This window comes from Cygnus olor, chromosome 3 (genome assembly GCF_009769625.2).
Source record: "Cygnus olor isolate bCygOlo1 chromosome 3, bCygOlo1.pri.v2, whole genome shotgun sequence".
Taxonomy (NCBI): Eukaryota; Metazoa; Chordata; class Aves; order Anseriformes; family Anatidae; genus Cygnus; species Cygnus olor.
In genome coordinates this window covers 732,601-749,982 of record NC_049171.1, presented here as the reverse complement: position 1 = coordinate 749,982, position 17,382 = coordinate 732,601, and the positions used below count along the sequence as shown (strand labels likewise).

The 17,382-nt window shown below is 46.8% G+C and overlaps 1 protein-coding gene across 7 annotated transcripts in view; it reads left to right on the top strand.

Annotated features, from left to right (window-relative positions):
* The window catches only part of ASXL2 (ASXL transcriptional regulator 2), a 114,641-nt gene extending 98,127 nt beyond the window's left edge, over window positions 1-16,514 (top strand). For all 7 annotated transcript variants that reach the window (XM_040552200.1, XM_040552199.1, XM_040552201.1 and 4 more), the window contains 3 exons: window positions 1,553-1,658; window positions 3,076-3,793; window positions 6,431-16,514. In XM_040552200.1, the coding sequence (XP_040408134.1) occupies window positions 1,553-1,658; window positions 3,076-3,793; window positions 6,431-8,851 (3,245 nt within the window). In that variant the 3' untranslated portion in view covers window positions 8,852-16,514. The remainder of the gene's footprint in view (window positions 1-1,552; window positions 1,659-3,075; window positions 3,794-6,430) is intronic.
* Window positions 16,515-17,382: the final 868 nt, after the last annotated feature.

The window sequence follows — 17,382 nt, the reverse complement described above, 5'->3', positions numbered from 1 at the left end:
GCTTTTAAAATGTTGGTGAAATGATAGCAAAGATGTGTTATTCTTAAGTTTAGTAGCTAAACATAGCCCACTGCTAAGCTCAGTAGGGAAGGTAAATTACATTCCTGGAGTAATGCACTTCATCATCAGTGAAGTCATCTAGCTGGTACAGCCAATCCTTTGAGCCATAAATTTTATATACCGTAAAGACAGCCCTTTACTAATATGTAGGACACCTGCACCTTCAGCGATCATTTGCATCTTGAACTTAGAGGTTCTTAATTCCATGATTTGATCAGATCAGATCATCAGAAGTGTGCTCATTCATTGGCGGGGACCATTTCCTCTACAGAATTCAGCCATGAAGCTGAGTTTTTATAAAGACGGTAGCATCAATCAGTACTCACTTCAAGAAGGGAATACCATTTACTCATCACAGACAATTGATTTTTAAGAGGCTTTTCCATAAAAAATGTATCCTCTTCAGGATACATTCACCCTTTATGTTTTGTGGATTCTGGATGTATCTGTGCCAGTAAACAGACAAGGCGTAGACCTCAGCTGTCTGTACTGCATAATTGTTGAAACTCCCCCCTGGTTTGGCTCTCATCATTTAGTGGTTTTCCTTTAATGTCTTCTATAAAGAAGACCTTTTGTCCATTCATGAGTACACATCCAGAGGGTACAACAATGTTTACACAAAGATCTTCTCACCAGATTAAAAACAAATCTGCTGTAGAACCTGCTGTGGTGATGAAGCTCGCAGCGATCAGGGCGAAGACTGGAGATCTCCACTGACATTCTCACTGAGCAGCACGTCACTGCCCAAGCATCAAAGCATGGTGGCACTGTGGGCAGAGCAGTCCTGTAGGCTTTCTTCAGCTACTCTTCAAGTTACTGATGATTCATAAGAAGGCTGTTTGGAGTCACCCACAGTTTAATATAACATATGCACGTGTCCTGGATGACAAACGGGGGTTACTTGCCATGTTTATGTTTGGCACCCACGCTGACACGTCTTCTTTTAGAATTCCTCCTTTTTTTTCCAGAGATTGAGGAGACTTAAGTGCTGTGCACCACAGACTGCCCATTTTCAGTTGCATGCTGAGCAAGAAGCTTTTGATGTTCTCACATGCACACTTAACCACAGCCACCCATGGCTGTCATTTCAAAGTGCCATATTGCTTTGCTGTCTGCCTGGCAATCTCTTCTGAGCCTTCAGAAAGTGGCAGTTATGTAGTGCACGCAAACATTCAACATATTTTTGTATATATATTCATATTTATTTAATAAGCACCGTTTCACACAAAGCATCTATTGGCAGCCAGAGCTGACACTGACAGTGAAAGCAGTTGGGACTGTCTGGCAGAAAGCTGTTGCCCACCCACTGCAAGGAGGAGGCAGCAAAGAAACACCTTGCAGCTCCGGAGAAATGCTGAGGTGTCACAGGCAGGGCTAGTGTCACAAGCTGTGGAGGGGACTTCTGTGAGATATCACTCTCATCTGGAAGTGTGAAGGCTTCTGTGGTTATCCTAGTTCATTTTATGCAGATATTCCTTATTGCATTTTGCAGGTGAGTTTACACCAGAAATGCAGCTAAGAATACGTCAAGAGATAGAGAAAGAAAAGAAGGTTGAGCTGTGGAAGGAACATTTTTTTGAGAGCTACTATGGTCAGAGGTAAGACCTTCAACTGTCTTTTTTATCCCCTTCATTGTCTGCCCAGACACACATGTTCCTGTGCTGTTAGTGTGCTGCCCACCAATACACATTGCTCTTCATCAGTCCTGAAACCTGAACAAGGTCTAGCTTCATCCTTCTGTCACAGAACTGAGAAAATATCTTGAGGTATGTAGGTCAGAACTGATGTGTTCGCTATCATAAGATTTCTAATTCTTTAACTAGTGTAGCATTGTTTTCTTTATGTGAGGTTGTCCTTTAGATCTTTACATATTAACCTTTCCCCCTCCTTACTGTGATACTTTGAGACACTTCCTTCCTGTGGTTCTTCTAGTGTCAGTATTCTGGAGGATCCACAGGTGTGTGGTGTTTGAGTGTACCGTGAGTCACCTGCTATGTAGAATCTTGTGTTTTTCCCCACATCTTCAATCAGACATACATTCGATTAAACTCCCAGGTCTGTAAATATTTCATTCTGTTTCTTTTTGCTTCAAGATTTTCCCTTTTTTGAGGCTTTGGAAAGGATTTCAGGTTTCTGTGTGAATAACTGTGCTAAGAAACTTGGAAATTACAAGATGCACATAAATATCTGATGCTGAATTTCTCATCCTGCATCTTTACAGTCAGCTTTTATGCTTCTCCTTGGACTGTCAGCTAGTTTCTCTTCCATTTGTCTATGGCGTTTTAACCCTCTAGAGCATTCAGATTATTGTAAGCCCTATTCTTACCATTCCATGTGTTGATAGTTTGGGGGTTCCATGAGTGAGTAGGAGCCTGGTGTGTATGCGTGTACATATGGAGTACTGAGTAAAGGAATACGTATTTTTAAAATAACCAAGTTGAGAATGCAAGTGATCTGGTGGCATTTCACAAATAAAGATGGATGAGCAGTACAGGGAAATACTCCCAGATTTTTGATGATGGGGAAAGGCAGCAATATTGGTTCTAAGCTAAAGGTACTTCAGCAGTTCTGGCACTAGCCACGTTCTTCTGGAAGAAATGGTGGGACACTTTTCAGGAGCTCCTTTCCAGCAAATGTCACTATATGAGCTTAAGTCAGATGCAAACTGTGCAGGGTTTGCATGTGGTAGAGAAATGGCTGTGGTGGCTAGTAAAGGAAATGTTTACTGTTGGGCAAATCCTTTTGGTTTGCAGCTTGGAAAATTAGTATCTGGTTAGCGGACTAGATCTAATGTATGTTCCATATATCTCATTTAATTGGTTTTAAACATTGCTATTAAATTCTGTTTCACTTGGAAGTACTAACAGTAGCGAAGGATTTCAAAGATCATGGCATAAACTTAGGTGTTAAATGTATTCAGGGTATCATACTTAGAGAGTCCTCTCTGTTCTCATAAGGGTAGTATACTTTTTGCAAAAACATTTCACAAAACAAAAATTCTGTTTTTATTGTTAGTTCTGGACTAAGTCCTGAAGAGTCCAAGAGACTGACAGCAAACACCAGCCCTGCCGAGACAGAGGTTGAAAATCCAGCAGCTGAACAGCCAAAATGCATGCCAGCCTCTCTGGCACCAGTCAAAGAGGAGATTACTCCTCCATTAGAGTCTAAAGCACAAGCAGTCCAGGCAGCACCCACGATGAAAAAAGGAGGAGAGGAAAGAAGAGAGGACACGCAGCCAAAACCGGCCAAACCTGCAGAGGCCTCAGTTTCCCCAGATGGCTGTGCAGCGAAGCCTAGCGACCGCCCTCTCTCTTTAAAAGAGAAAGTACAAGGAGAATCCACTCAAGAGAAACCACAATCTGCTGTCAGTCAAAAGCCAGAAGAGGAGAGGAAGCATGCTGTATCAAAGGAAGCGCTAGTAAAAGAGACTGTGAGTACCTCAGTTTTGGCCCTGAGCAAACCAAAGAGCCCTGAAGCAGGTGAAGTAGTAGCAAGTGCAGCAAGTCCAGTGATTACTCCACAAACACCAGAAAAGAAGTCCCCTGCAAATGAAGAAATGGAGGTCAGTGTTGAAGGCCATAAGAGGAAGTCGGAGAGCCGTGAAGAAGGTCTAACCACTCCTGAGAAGAAGCCCCGCATCATGGAGAACTGCCAGCACCACCAGTCGTTTCGGACCCAGCCACAGTCCTTTCCTGCAGCTGGGACCCAGGTGCCACGGGTACCCCCACTCAAGGTAAGGAGAAACCAAGACAGATCCACAGAGTGGCTTTGTATCAATCAGCTCCGGTGGGAGCTTCACTTCTGGTTATGTATGTGAATTATGTTACCTGCTTATTACAGTGATAGAAATAGTTGGTCCAAAACCACAAAAGCTTGGCTGTTTGCTAAAGGGAATCAGCTGGCTGGCTAATCAAGTTCAGTTAAGCCTCTTGTACACATGCATCTGTTAAAGGGTCTGCTGGACCAGAAGCTCTAGGATGCAAGCCCAAGACTGAAAATAATAAGGAGCACTGCAGGTCACGGTGGGAGCTGGGGAGAGCTGCAGAGGAATTACAGGACTATACTAACAAAGGGACTTGTAGCCCAAGAGTGCACAGAACTTTGTAGACGTGTGAGTACCCCTTGGTACAATAATAGGTCTAGAAAGAATGCTATTAGCAGCTCGATAGATTTTATCAAGTCCGAAAAGTAAATTATTTGCCTGTGCTTAAAAAGACCATCTAGAAATGATACGGTTATCATTTATACCATCTGAATGCAGTGGAGTGTCAGAGTAGGTAGCAGGGAAAGGCTATTTTAGGGAACATCTCAATTCCAAAAGTCCTTTAGTGCCGAGTCTTAGCGAGAATGAAAGGAAATTGGCAATAAATCACTGAAAAGACACAGAAAACAGAAAGGAAGCTTGAAAGGTCCACACTTTGGCCTGGACAATGCAGTTCTCTTGCACTTGAGATCTAGGTCATAGGATGACACACCTGCTACTAAACTTCCAGGAAATTTAGGGATGTGATTGTCCCCCTCTACTCTGCCCTTGCGAGGCCCCACTTGCAGTACTGCGTCCAGGTCTCGAGCCCCCAGCACAAGAAGGATGTGGGGCTGTTAGAGGGGGTCCAGAGGAGGGCCACGAAGATGATCAAGGGGCTGTAGCACCTCTCCTAGGAAGAAAGGCTGAGAGAGCTGGGGATGTTCAGCCTGGAGAAGAGAAGGCTCCGGGGGGACCTCATCACGGCCTTTCAGTACTTAAAGGGGTCTTATAAAAAGGATGGAGAGGGACTCTTTACTTGGGTAGATAATGATAGGACAAGGGGGAATGGTTTTAAACTAAAAGAGGGGAGATTTAGATTGGATGTTAGGAAGAAATTCTTCCCTCAGAGGGTGGTGAGGCACTGGCACAGGTTGCCCAGAGAGGCTGTGGATGCCCCATCCCTGGAGGTGTTCAAGGCCAGGCTGGACGAGGCCCTGAGCAACCTGATCTGGGGGGTGGCATCCCTGCCTATGGCAGGGGGTTGGAACTGGGTGGTCTTTAAGCTCCCTTCCATCCCAAGCTATTCTATGATTCTATGAAATTCCCATTGGTAAGTAACAAACACTCCCATTTCACACATTTGATACTCTTTCAGTAAATGCATACAAGATTGCACACGTACAGATAACACTAACACTTCTTCAGTGATGTCATGCTCAATAGTAGACAGTAAACAGATGAGCCAGTGCAGAATTTTTTTTTATAGTTATATATGCGGGAATACGAGTTTGTTCTTTATAGGACAGGGCCTCATTTGGGGCCTTAGGCAGAAGCTGTAAGTGGAAATCTGCAGAACTGCTGTGTTTCTGCATGTTCTAAGAATTCTGATCTCCTATTAAGATTGTTCTTACTAAGAAATACACAAACACAAAAACAAAATTTTAAAAGTGGTTCGTTGTTCAAACTAAGTTCATTAATAAGTATGGCGCAAAGGTAGGCGAGTATTAATAAAATCTGTTAATAACACAAAATTGGGGAAAAACAAATATCATGCAGGGTGAGCGATTGACCTTCCAGTGCAATGTAATAAACATGGCATTTAATTTAATAATACAGAATGAATTTATGGGTGATTGAAAATAGTTTCCTCTGTAAGGCAAAGACATGTCAGTCTTCAGAAAAGAAGAAAGTAGTGAACTGGTTAATTAGAAGATGGCTGGGAGTCAACAAGGTGTTGCAGATCTGTGAAGATAAATGTTAACCTTGTAAGAGATTAGTTTAAGTCTCTACAATGGAGACAGAAAAGCACCAACATTAGTGCCCTGCTCTCATCCTTTGCATTCTAGAAAGAAAGAACTTACACAAATAAACGGTAATGATATGGGGAGTGGAGAACATGTTTAGAAGAAAGGACTAAAATTTGGCATTTTATTTGAAGACACAGTAAGTAGAGAATATGACTAGCTTACAGAAAGACACAGACAGGGGTAGAAGTATAATTCAGAATAAAGCAGAACATTGACACAGACATTTGAATGGATATAAACTGTGTACACATAGAGGGTGAAATTTAGAATAAGGCACGATAGGTGTGAATTCTGGAACAACCTTACAGCATGTAGTCATTTGCTGAGGGATCTTGATAGGCCTATGAATAATGCAGTACGATGCACTAGCCTGTAGCTGCAAGGGAGGAGCTTCCAGTCTGAGTTACTAAGATTGTAATAGACTCAAAATAAGTGTGCCAGGCATCAAAACATCATCCATGTCCTTCTATGTGTATATCTCAAGTGAGAACTCCGAAGGGATTTATCTAGGACTACACATGTAAACGCTTCTGTTCTTAAATATGCGGGTCAAACATTCCCTGTATCTCAATTCTACTTTTCTCCTCCTCTCTTTCAGATTCCTGTTTCCAGAATCTCCCCAATGCCATTTCCTGCGGGCCAGGTCTCTCCCGGGGCACGTTTCCCAACCTCAGTTACCAGTCCGGGAAGAACAGGGGCCAGAACTTTGGCAGACATCAAGGCAAAAGCCCAGCAAGTCAGGGCCCAGAGGGCAGCGGCCGCCGCTGCAGCCGCCGCCGCCGCCGCCGCCGCCTCTTCGGGGGGAGCAGTGCCAGGGCCCGGACCCGGTGGTGGCGGGGGCCCTCCAGGTGGTGGAGGAGAGAGGAGTAACGCAGCACCAAGCGGAACCAACGAAACTGGAACTGGAGGAAATGCACTGGAACTGGCAGGAACTGGAAGCGGGGGAAGTTCGAGAAGGTTTCTTCCCCATTGTCCAGGGCCCCATTCCCAAATGGAGACCCAGGCCACGGACCAGCCACCAGCTCACAATCTCTCTAGAGCACAACTACAGCAAACTTCCACATTGCAATCCAGAACTCCAGGCAGCAATACGGGCACCAACTGCTCCTCATCAGCGGCATCAGCATTAGAGAAAAGCGACAGAATAAAACAGAGCCCCCCAAACATGACTGTAAACCAGGTTCCAGGCTCCCCATATGCCGGTAGCAGGGGCAAACAAGAGAAAGCACCTTCTGCTCCAGCAGGTCCGAGCCAGGCCAGTGGGGCGTCAGCTGTCAGGGACGGAACAGTCTGTGTCACTGCATCCACAGCGGGTACCAACACAAATGTAACTAAGGTGGCGCCTGCGGCCTTAGGAGGGACCAGCTTAGATGCCTCTAAAGGCACATCTCCTTCCCCTCTGATGTCTTCATCTTCACTGACACCCACAGGCTCAGAAGCCCAGGCTGGAGGTGCGGTAACATCTGCTCCATCTGCCCCATCCTCTAACACTTTGTCAGCAGTACCTAGCCTTAAAACTCACCTAAGTTCAAGTGGGGCCCTCCCCAAAACAAGCTCCAATATTCCTGCTAACAACCCTTTAGTCACCCAACTTCTCCAGGGCAAGAATGTCCCTCTGGAACAAATCCTGCCGAAGCCCCTCACCAAAGCAGAAATGAAAACTGTCCCACTAGCTTCTAACGAAGAAAAAGGGGCAGCAGCACCCAGTGCTACAAGTGTAGCAGGGAATGGCACTGGAGCCGAGGGCGGTGAAAGACAACCGGGTTTACCCGCACAGCAGCTTGGGAAGATCTTTTGCCAGAACAGGCCTCTGCCTCACATTCCAAGGACCTTTTCAGTCCCCTCGGGAAAGGACCCCAGTGTTGACCAGCACCAGTGCCCAGAGGCGCTCAGTAAAACAACCCAAGAGCAGATCCTTCAGACTCTCATCAAGAGGGTCCAGAGGCAGAATTTGTTTCCAGTCCTTCAGCCTTCACAACTGAACCTCACTCACTCAGGTTTCCAGTTAGAAAACAGCTCCACCAGCCAGAGATTTGTGCTGGGTTTCATGGGCAGAAGGACCTCCAAGCCTGCTATGTCTGGTCATTATCTGCTCAACATTTCCACCTATGGCCGTGGCTCAGAGAGTTTGAGGAGAGGCTTCTCCCTGAACCCAGAAAACCGCTTGTGTCTGAACAGTCCTGCTGATGCTCCGAAAACAGAATTTGGGGAATGTGAGGAGATGGCTGGCCACGGCAGCAGCAGCAGCGAGGAAGGAGATGCAGATGATGAGAGTACTGGTGATGAACGTGAACGTGTCAGTGTAAAAGAGGAGCCCCAGGCTTCGCAGGTGTCTGGCCAGTGTGAAAAAGAACAGGCGTCACATAACATAAACCCTTCAGATTACAGCATCCTTGCTAAGAAGGGTGTAAAGACGGAAGCAGCCGCGTCTCAGCAAGCAGCAGTCAGCAGGGAGAACGTTCAGGGGTTTGACGGAACTATGTTAGCGCGAGATTTTATTCAAGCCGCTCAAGAGCAAATGGCACATGCAATGAGGGGAAAAATGCACAGCAGCCCTGAGCTTTTCAGTCCTTCTGTACCGTCCACGGACTCTGCGCAGCAGCAGCCTCCCCAGCTTCCTCATCCACACCCTCCAAAGCTGGGTGGAGATGCTGCAGCACAGCTCATTGGGCCCAGTTACAGCGGCACAATAAACGTCTCCACCTCCCCGGACGTGAACCAAGGGTCTCTTATGACTGGGCTGTCGGAATGCAATCAGTTGTCTAGTAGCATGGGGAACGTCATGTCCTTTTCGGTGACTGTAACCACCATTCCCACCAGCCAAGCTATGAACTCTGGCAACCACAGTCAGACCATCCCAGTTCAAGCCTTCGCTGAAGACCACAGCATGGAGGACTCCCCTTCCAAATGTTACTGCAGGTTGAAAGCCATGATCATGTGCAAGGGCTGCGGCGCCTTCTGCCATGACGATTGCATTGGCCCCTCTAAGCTCTGTGTCTCCTGCCTTGTCGTGCGGTAACCGGGACGTGAAGTGGGGAAGAGGATGGCTGGATGTTGTGTTTGCTTTTGGAAGTACATTGGGAAGAAACAGGAAATTTACTGCCTTGCACAAGAGACACGTTACTGAATCAGGAATACAGAGTAGAGTTCTTCTTTCATTAAAGAAAGAGCACCTTCTTGTACAGTGAGTCTAAATTGAGCTCAACTACGTGAATTGTGACAAGAGTTTGCACTTAAGGAATTATGTAAATATGTCACATTATTTTGTTTAAAAATATTTTTTCAATCTTTTAGGAGATAGTGTTTGACTTGTACTGCAGTTTCATTAACCCCAGCCTGCTATCCAGCATGTTTGCTGAGCTCTGCTCTAGATGGGGGAATGAACCCCCGGCGAAACATCAGCCTGTTGGGCTTCTCTTGGCAAAGAGAAGAGCCGGATTTAAGAAACTAAACGTTTGTTCTGACTGATGACAGAGCACCGAAGCAGGAAACCCTGAACGGGCTTACTGTGTTGCTCTAAATTTTAGTTCAATTTTTCAGAATTGGAAGGCGTTAACATTGCACAGGCCTTTCAAGTCATTGCCTCTCACTTGTGACACGGCTGTCTCCGGAAGGCATACTGGGTTGTGCAATATTGGCTGGTGTTTTTGATTCGCATATCCTCTCCTCTTCAAGGAGGCAGTTGCAGTAACCTTCTTTTAGGGACGGAGGTATCTTGATTTGCTACTGGCAAATACTGAAAAAGGCAACTGTACTAACCATAGGATTCAAGGATTTAAATCACTAAAACAACTCAGTAACTGTGATTATTGGTAATTCCAGGAACCATTTAAAGCAGAGATCGCAAATATGTGCTGAACTGCATTTCATTTCTGGACTGTCAGGACCCGGCAGAAACCTGCTTTATTAGGCATTATTTCAAGGGAGCTGGAGAGTGCCACCCCCAGAGCTGAGCAGCGCCAGTTGTTGCAGCACATTATGCAAGTGAAGTGCACTAAATGTCACCCTCTGTCCTACTGTTTTCTAGGAAGCTTTTTGTGGCTCATTAAAAACTCCAGATAGTCAGACTTCTCGAATCTCTATAGAAGATTTTCTATTTAGCTGAGCGTAGGGAAAGAAAGCAAGGATCCCGCTGGGCCTCGCCGGTGTCCGCCAGCGGGTGTCCGTCGGAGGACGCCGAGCCAGGCCTGGCTCCGCGCGTGGTGCGTCGGGGCGAGCTCGGGAGGGGCGCAGCTGGTGGGACGCGTTCCTCGCCGCCAGGAGTCGGTGCTCACGCCTCCGTTCGCTCCAGGTGGTCGGAATTAACCGATACAGAATGGTACTTTGTGCTCGACAACAAGGATTGACGACAGGCTGGCTAATAAAGCATTCGCCGATCTGCATGTTGACGTATCGCCGCGTGTCCGCATCACACGGAGGATGTGTGTGTGTCACTTCTCTTCCAGAACAGCGTCAGGTTCAATAGTCACGTCCAGTCCCATGTTGTCACTGTGCGGGGTGGGAGGGGGGCCATCCTGGAGCTTGGTCAGGTAACAGATCTATGTATCTTTTTGATGGAAAAGCACTGAATTCACTTTGAATCCAAAGGCCTTTTTAAGATGAAGCAATATTAACAAAATAGGTGACAGCTGTTTTATGAGCTGGGGTCCTAAAGCCTTTTTTCCTTCTTCCCATTTGACTATACTACTGCTTTCCCCGCTTCCCTCTCCCTGACGTGGGAACCTGGCGTGCTGGCGGTAAGGTCAGGAGCACTGCCCGGGAAGCGCCGTGTGGTTTTCCAAGGAGCGGGTGTTGATTTGTTTGTTAATGGTAAAGAGAGTTGCAGACTTAATCGCTTCATAATAAAAACGTTTCCTTCCCTATCCAGCAGAGCGTGGTGTCCTCCAAAGCAGGGTTAGTGTGCGTGAGTTAACGAGAGCTGCCGTGTGTGTATCTTGGTCTTAGTTTTGCCCGTAATAAATTTACCGGGGAGCAGCGACTCCTGCTATCTAATTATGCATCGCTCCTTGTAGACATCCAGTGGTGGACGGGATTTAAGTATTAGAAATACAGACTATTTTTTTTTAACCACTTACATCTCAAAAAAGAATGCAAGACATACTCCCAGTTCTGTCGTGCTGCCCGGTGGCTGCAGCCCAGCAGCCCCGTGCCAGTCTGCACCGTCCCACGGCTGGCTCCGTGCGTGCCCGGCGAGCCCAGCAGAGGCGGGTTAGCTTCTCCTGCTGCAACCCCAAATGCTGTAGCAGGGATGATTTGTTCCCTGGGTCAGCTTGTACGTAAGTGCTCATTTGGACAGCGACCCATCACTGCCTGCTTCCCTACTTGCTGCTGCAACAGGAATTTCTGCCATTCTTTTAAATCGTCGGATGCGGCGTGAAATGGTTTCACGTGGTGTACCCCGGGGACAGCAGGATCTTCCCTTCCCTTATTAACTCGAGCCTTGTCTAGACATGAAAGCAAAGTTATGGCAACATAATCCTCAGTGAGACACATTCGTTCCCTCAGTATAATCCAATTTAAAGGTTGTTTTGGGTTACAAACTAAGCTGAAAAAGTCATTTTTGCCTCAAATAAAAGCAAAGAGGCTTTGCTGGTGTAATTGGATCAATTCTGTTCACACCTTGGCTTCCATCAGTGTGAATTCTGTGGGCTGACAAGGCTGCTTCAGAGGGGGAAGGAGGGGATGCTGAGGGAGCAGCACACACCTGCTGCCTTGCTGTTAGCGTTCACAGGCTTTTGAATCTGTTGCCGCTGTCACGTTGAAAGGCTGCTTCGGTACTCTCAGCATTTTCTAAAACAGTCAACAGCCCTAGCTGTGGTTCCGACGTGTTACTGCCTTTAAATTGCACAAGCTCCCCTGCAGCGTGTGGATTCGGTTGTCTCTGCCAGGTCCATTTCTGTGAGCCAGAAGCTGCTGTTCACGAGCAGCACCGCAGGAACCGAGCTGAGGTCGCCCAGGTGTGGGTCGAGGGTGACCCCCAAGTGTCAGTGGCTGCCAGGCTTTATTGGGCAGTGTGGGCATCTTACGTGATGACTTGGAAGTTTACAACTCTGTTCAGTGCCTTAGTTATACTTTAACAGCTGAGCACTTTTATTGGGCTACTTTTATTCTGTTCCTTTTTCAGATAATAAATTCTTTTAACTGCATGTCTTTGATTTTACCAGATGCTATGAGCTACTAGGTGGAACTTGAGGAACAATAGCCACGGGTTTGCAAGAGGGCATTAAGCGGTTAGGAAATCGTTAGAAATAATGGGGCTCAGTGTAATGATCAGTACAAGTACAGGTCTACATAAAACCTTGAGAGCTTTGCATGTTTTACAGTGCTGGTTATTGAATAATGTATTTTAGAAAGGGAAAATCCTGCAGCCCATTTAGGAGCGCTCCCTGCGTGGCGTTGGCCTGCTGCCTTCCTGCTGAGGCTCCTCCCGTTCATCCCCACTCTTCCATCGTCTGCCCTTCCCACTGGTCCTCCTTCCAGCCAGCAACGAGCCTGCTTCGCTCTGGGTCTGTAATTGATCGTGACATAACTTAAAGCGTTAGGCTTTGGTGGGCAGGTATTAAAGTAACAGCATTCTCCAGTAAATGCTGTCATAACAAACAAAATCTGAGATGAAATATTTGCAAAGCCCGATGTCAAACCATGTTTGTGGCAGTAAAAGCAACTTGGGCGAGAAAAGATACTCAGGTGTGTGTGTTCCCTTTTGGGCCTCAGTCCAAGCCCTGCAGCTTGAGAACGAGAAATGCAAAGTGACCCGTGGCATTTAACTTCCCAGTGCGGAAAAAACCACCTTGTACAAGTTATTTCAATGGAGGAGTGAATGCGACTCTAGAGATGAGCTGAGGTTTTGAGATGCAGATGGGCAGCACGGGGAAGGAAATTTATTTGAGATGTTAATGTCTCAAATCAAACAGAAAGGCGGCATGCTGGGCACAGCGGCGTTGTGCTTCGTAGGGCAGTCACGGAGCTGATGGGGAAGGCAGTTCTGGCCAGGGCCATGATGGCCGGGAGGTCACCACACCGGCCGTGCCGTCTGACGGCGGCAGTCGCGCTGCCCAGGCCGCGCGGAGCATCGCCGGCCGGTTCCTGCCCCATGAGCAGCCGCCGGTGCCGTGGTTGGAAGGGGCTCTGGCTTCTCTGCACGGGGAGGCTCAGCCTGGCTGGGTTTGAACCTCCTGGCCTGGGGGCTGCCAGCCCCGGCAGGAGCCCTGGGGCAGGAGCAGTTGCCTGGGCTGGGCTGGGGCAGGAGCTTCCACCTCAGCTGGGGCGGACGGCGCTCGGGTCGCTGAAAGCAGCTTGGAAAAAAACTTTGGTTTTGCGGGGGGAAGTGCCTGAAAGACCAGCGTGCGTTCTGTGCTGGAAGAGCCTCACCAGGGACGCGTGGAGCCCTGGGGAAGCTGCTTTGTTTCCCTTGGGAGCGTTGTCCCAAAGCCACCGCTGGCCGCTAGCAAACGGCCACGGGGGCTCTGCTCACCCCGGGCCAGCCCAGCAGCGCTGTGCTCAGCTCCAGTGGCCAGGCGCTGCCTCGAGCCTCCTAGCACGGCCGGTGGTGGGGAGCAGGGCCGGTGGCGAGAGCACACTGAGGTCCCTGGGGCACCTGTGCTAGAACGGGGATGCTGCAGGGACGGGAGGGAGGGAGGGGGCAGACGGGGATGGGGCTGCAATGGGGGAGGTCCCGGGGGCGTCGGGTCTGTTTGCCACCGGTGCCCTGCAGGGAGAACAGCTCACGCACGTGCTGCGATCATGATAGCCAGAATTTTCTTGATTAACTAAGGTTTTTTTTTTTTTTTAATGCTATACATTTGATATAACTGAAGATCAACTTTAAGAGCTTACAGTAATATATTTTAAGTAATATATATTTTAGTATCTAAAACAAATTGACAAAGGATGATTTATGAACTAGATAAACAGGGTATTGGGAGTATGCAGTTTCTCGGCAAGGCCAGGAATAGTTTTACTAGCAGGAGAACTGAAAAGATTCAGTTTTTTCCACTAATGCAATAAAAATGGGAGTTCTTAAAAAGAAGAAATCCAATACTGTTTACCACATGCTTTTCTTGTTTTGACAACAGGCCTGTAAACACAGTTTAGAAGATACTAAACCTTTGTCTTTCGCCTTTTTAAAAGGGACTTAAATTGGAATAGAGGGTATGTACAGAAAAATCAAGTTGACACCATTTTAAAATGTATTTTTACACAAATAATATAGAAAAATCATATTTTACATAAGAATTTTAAGTATTTGAAATATGTATATATATACTGTATGTACTTCATATATTCTTTATTTTACATTTTCAATGTATTAAAAAGTATTTGAGCTGTTTGGATTTGAGCATGTAATAATGATAAAAAAAAAAAAAGAGGAAAAGAAGAAAAGAGGGCGAGAGGAGATGAGTCCTGCACGCTGCAGTTGCTGCTGTTAGCAGCCTGCAGGGAGTAGAGAAACCAGAAGTGCAGCAGCGAAGGGATTTTGGAAGTTTAGCAGTTTCAGGTAGAGCATACAGAACATTTGTCAGTCCTGTGTCTTGTCTGTGTCTCCATTTGTATTCGTTCATTTTGCCTCGTAACCACCCAGAATCATCCATGGTGAGAAGACAAAGAGGTGGATCTTTTATACAAGCAACTCTACCTTTATAGCCAAAGAGACGTACTGGTACAGAAGCTACTCAACCAAAACAGAATCAGAAGCTACCCAGTTGTGCTGTGCCACTGGAATTTCCATAAATAGTTTGATTTCTTGGGCGAGCATTTTATGGTGCTTATGGGGAACTTAAACAACGTACCAAAAGTCCAATGATTTCAAGGAAGCACTATCAAAGTGGATTTGTTTTGGTTTTTGTGGGAATTAGGTGAAACTCTCCCTGCAGAGATGGTCCGTCTTTGCAGCTCTTGGGGACTGAGTGAATTCCATTCACCTGCACTTGCCTGGGCTCCTCTAGACACTCCCCGCCAGACTGAGATCTGCAGCCCCTGTAATTGCTGGTTCTGCACAGAGAGAGAACACAAATCTCCCACGGAGAGGAGGGTGGAAATGGCTCCACAGCGTGCAAAGCACAGCATACCTGCCTCATCCCCTTTTCCATGACGCCCATTTTGGCTTAGGTGAATCTCAAATCACACTTATATTCCCCTTATTCCTGCAAGCAATTGCAGGACTCGTATAAATTGGAGGTGTTCAAAGCAACTCTCTGTTGCTGGGACTTAGGGGGAAGGAAACTGGGGGAAAAGAAGAAGCATTAACAAGTCAGGTTTTAAAAGTACAAATTTAAAAACTGAAAAGGCAGGCAACTGGTATTTGTATATACTGCTTCGATTATTATTGGAATCCCTTGGGGGAAAAAATAAACGAGGCACCCAATGACTGTCAAAAGTTGCTACCTACACACCGGGTAGGGCTGTCGCTCCCCAGAGTTGCACTGTAAGGAAGCCCCGTGGGTGGGGGGCGTGTACAGGTCGGGTCTGGATGCGGGGGGCTGCACAGGGGTGCAGCTGAGTGTACACAGCGAGACCAGCTTCATCTCAGTCTTCTGGTGACATTACACCTTGGAAAGTTACCGCAGGCCTGAGATGGGATTACAGCTTTTGTATTCGTTTTCCTATTTAAGATATATGGGTTAGATGAAATACATAATAGTGACGTGTTTTGATCTGCTGCACTTTTTAATAAACATTCCTTATTCCCCTGGTACTGCTGCATCTCCCACCCCTTCCTACCCCCCTTAGAACTTAAGCCCAGTTGGTCTCCTGTCCCTTTCAGTAAGACCTCGCAGGCGCTGCACCACGGGTTTCTTATCAGAAGGGCTGGGCCAGGAGCTCAGCGCTTGAGGCCGGGGCTCCGGCGTCCTCGCGGCAGAGTCCCAGGGCCAGCACCGCCGCGGCGGGGCAGCGCGGGCACCGAAAGGCTGCGGTGCGGGGGCCGTGGGTGCCTCCTGGCCTCCTGTTGGTGGCCGTCTGAGTGCATGCTCTGCGCCCACCTCGAGCAGAGGCACCATAGGCATCGTCTTCGACCTCAGGGACAGAGGCTCCGGTTAAAATTTCACCTCGTGTCCAGAGGCGTGCCCAGGACATGCCCACGAGCAGTCGACTTCGCTGCCACGCGGTAGCTCCTTCCCTTCCCGTCCATCTTCGGTGCCCTCGTGAGCCCGTGCCCTGTCACGGCCTGTTTGCAAAGTCAAATTCAGGCAAGAAATCTGGCAGTTTGCATGGGAAAAAAGCGATTGTGGTTCAGTAAGGTAACGTCTGGGCGTGTAAGAGCTACGTGGGCCAGTTCTAGCAGGAGCAATACATCAGGGACAAAGTGGTCCGTCATGCTGCAGCTATGCATTTTGGCAAAGGTTGTTTTGTCACCAAGTCTTCACCCATTTTGCTGTATAAGATTCCACCTTAGCTTCTCACCAGCATTAAGAGGAATCTGAGGAGTGCTAAAAGCGGCCTATTTCTAACCTGTCACTTGAGGATCTGTGTGCCCATAGGAGGTAGCACTTTGACAAGCAAAGCCTGCCCTGTGGCTTCTGTCTTATTGCAGATTCTGTTCCTCTTCCTCTCACTTATTTTTGTCATGTAAAACTACCTGCTTTATAAATGAATGTAAAATACCGTAGTTCTTCAGCACATGGACAAATGTGTATTTTATCTTAATGTTTCATTTTATGTTAAATAAAAAGCATATGATTTTATGGTTGTTAGTGCTGCTAATGTTGATTTTTCAGTGATTACCTTCTGTCTTTTTAATGGACCCTGATAAACAATACTGCACTACATTTTTCTGGCTTCGTAAGCTGTGGATATCTGTAAAGTCTTTTCCATAAATTTCATGGGGAAAACTCTGGTTTAATAAACACTTTGCAGTTCCCTCAAGCCTCACTTCTTGGGGTGCTGAAACACTTTAAGGGCTTTGAACTGTAAATTTGGGGAAAGGAGGGAACAGGGAAAAACCTGTATCACGTGATTGCAAATTCATTTATTATAAAGGGAAGAGTTCAGAGAAGTAAATCTGAAACCAACTTTCCTGATTTGTCAGGTAAACTTTGGATAAAATTAACAACTTAATAAAATCAGCAGGACTGAGGTGCCTGGGATTTCTTTTCACTGAATCTATTGTAAGCATCAACAATCTATATTTCAAGTATAGAAATATAATGCGAAGGGGCTGTGAACCTACCGAATGAATAATTGCAACAAGAGCGTTAAGACTTAACATAAAATGGAGAAGGAAGGCTCAGTAAAGAAATGTGTGTCTTGCAGTACAAAGTGAGAATACAACAAGGCCAGATGAGTTGGAGTTTGCAACCAGTAGCAAAAAAATAAATAAAAAATCTATCACCTCATGCAGAGAAAAAAAAACAAAAGGCAAAAAGTAGAAAAGGTAGTGATTAAAGATAGTCTGCAGGCATGACCCAAACGGAAAGTAATGCTATTCCCCTATTTTCACTGAGGACATTGTTACACATACCGCTTCAGCTGGATGACAAGGGTTTCCTGAAAGAGCTGACACAACGCTGCAGCTCAGGCAAAGCACGGTTTTGTTTATCAAGTGAACCTGTG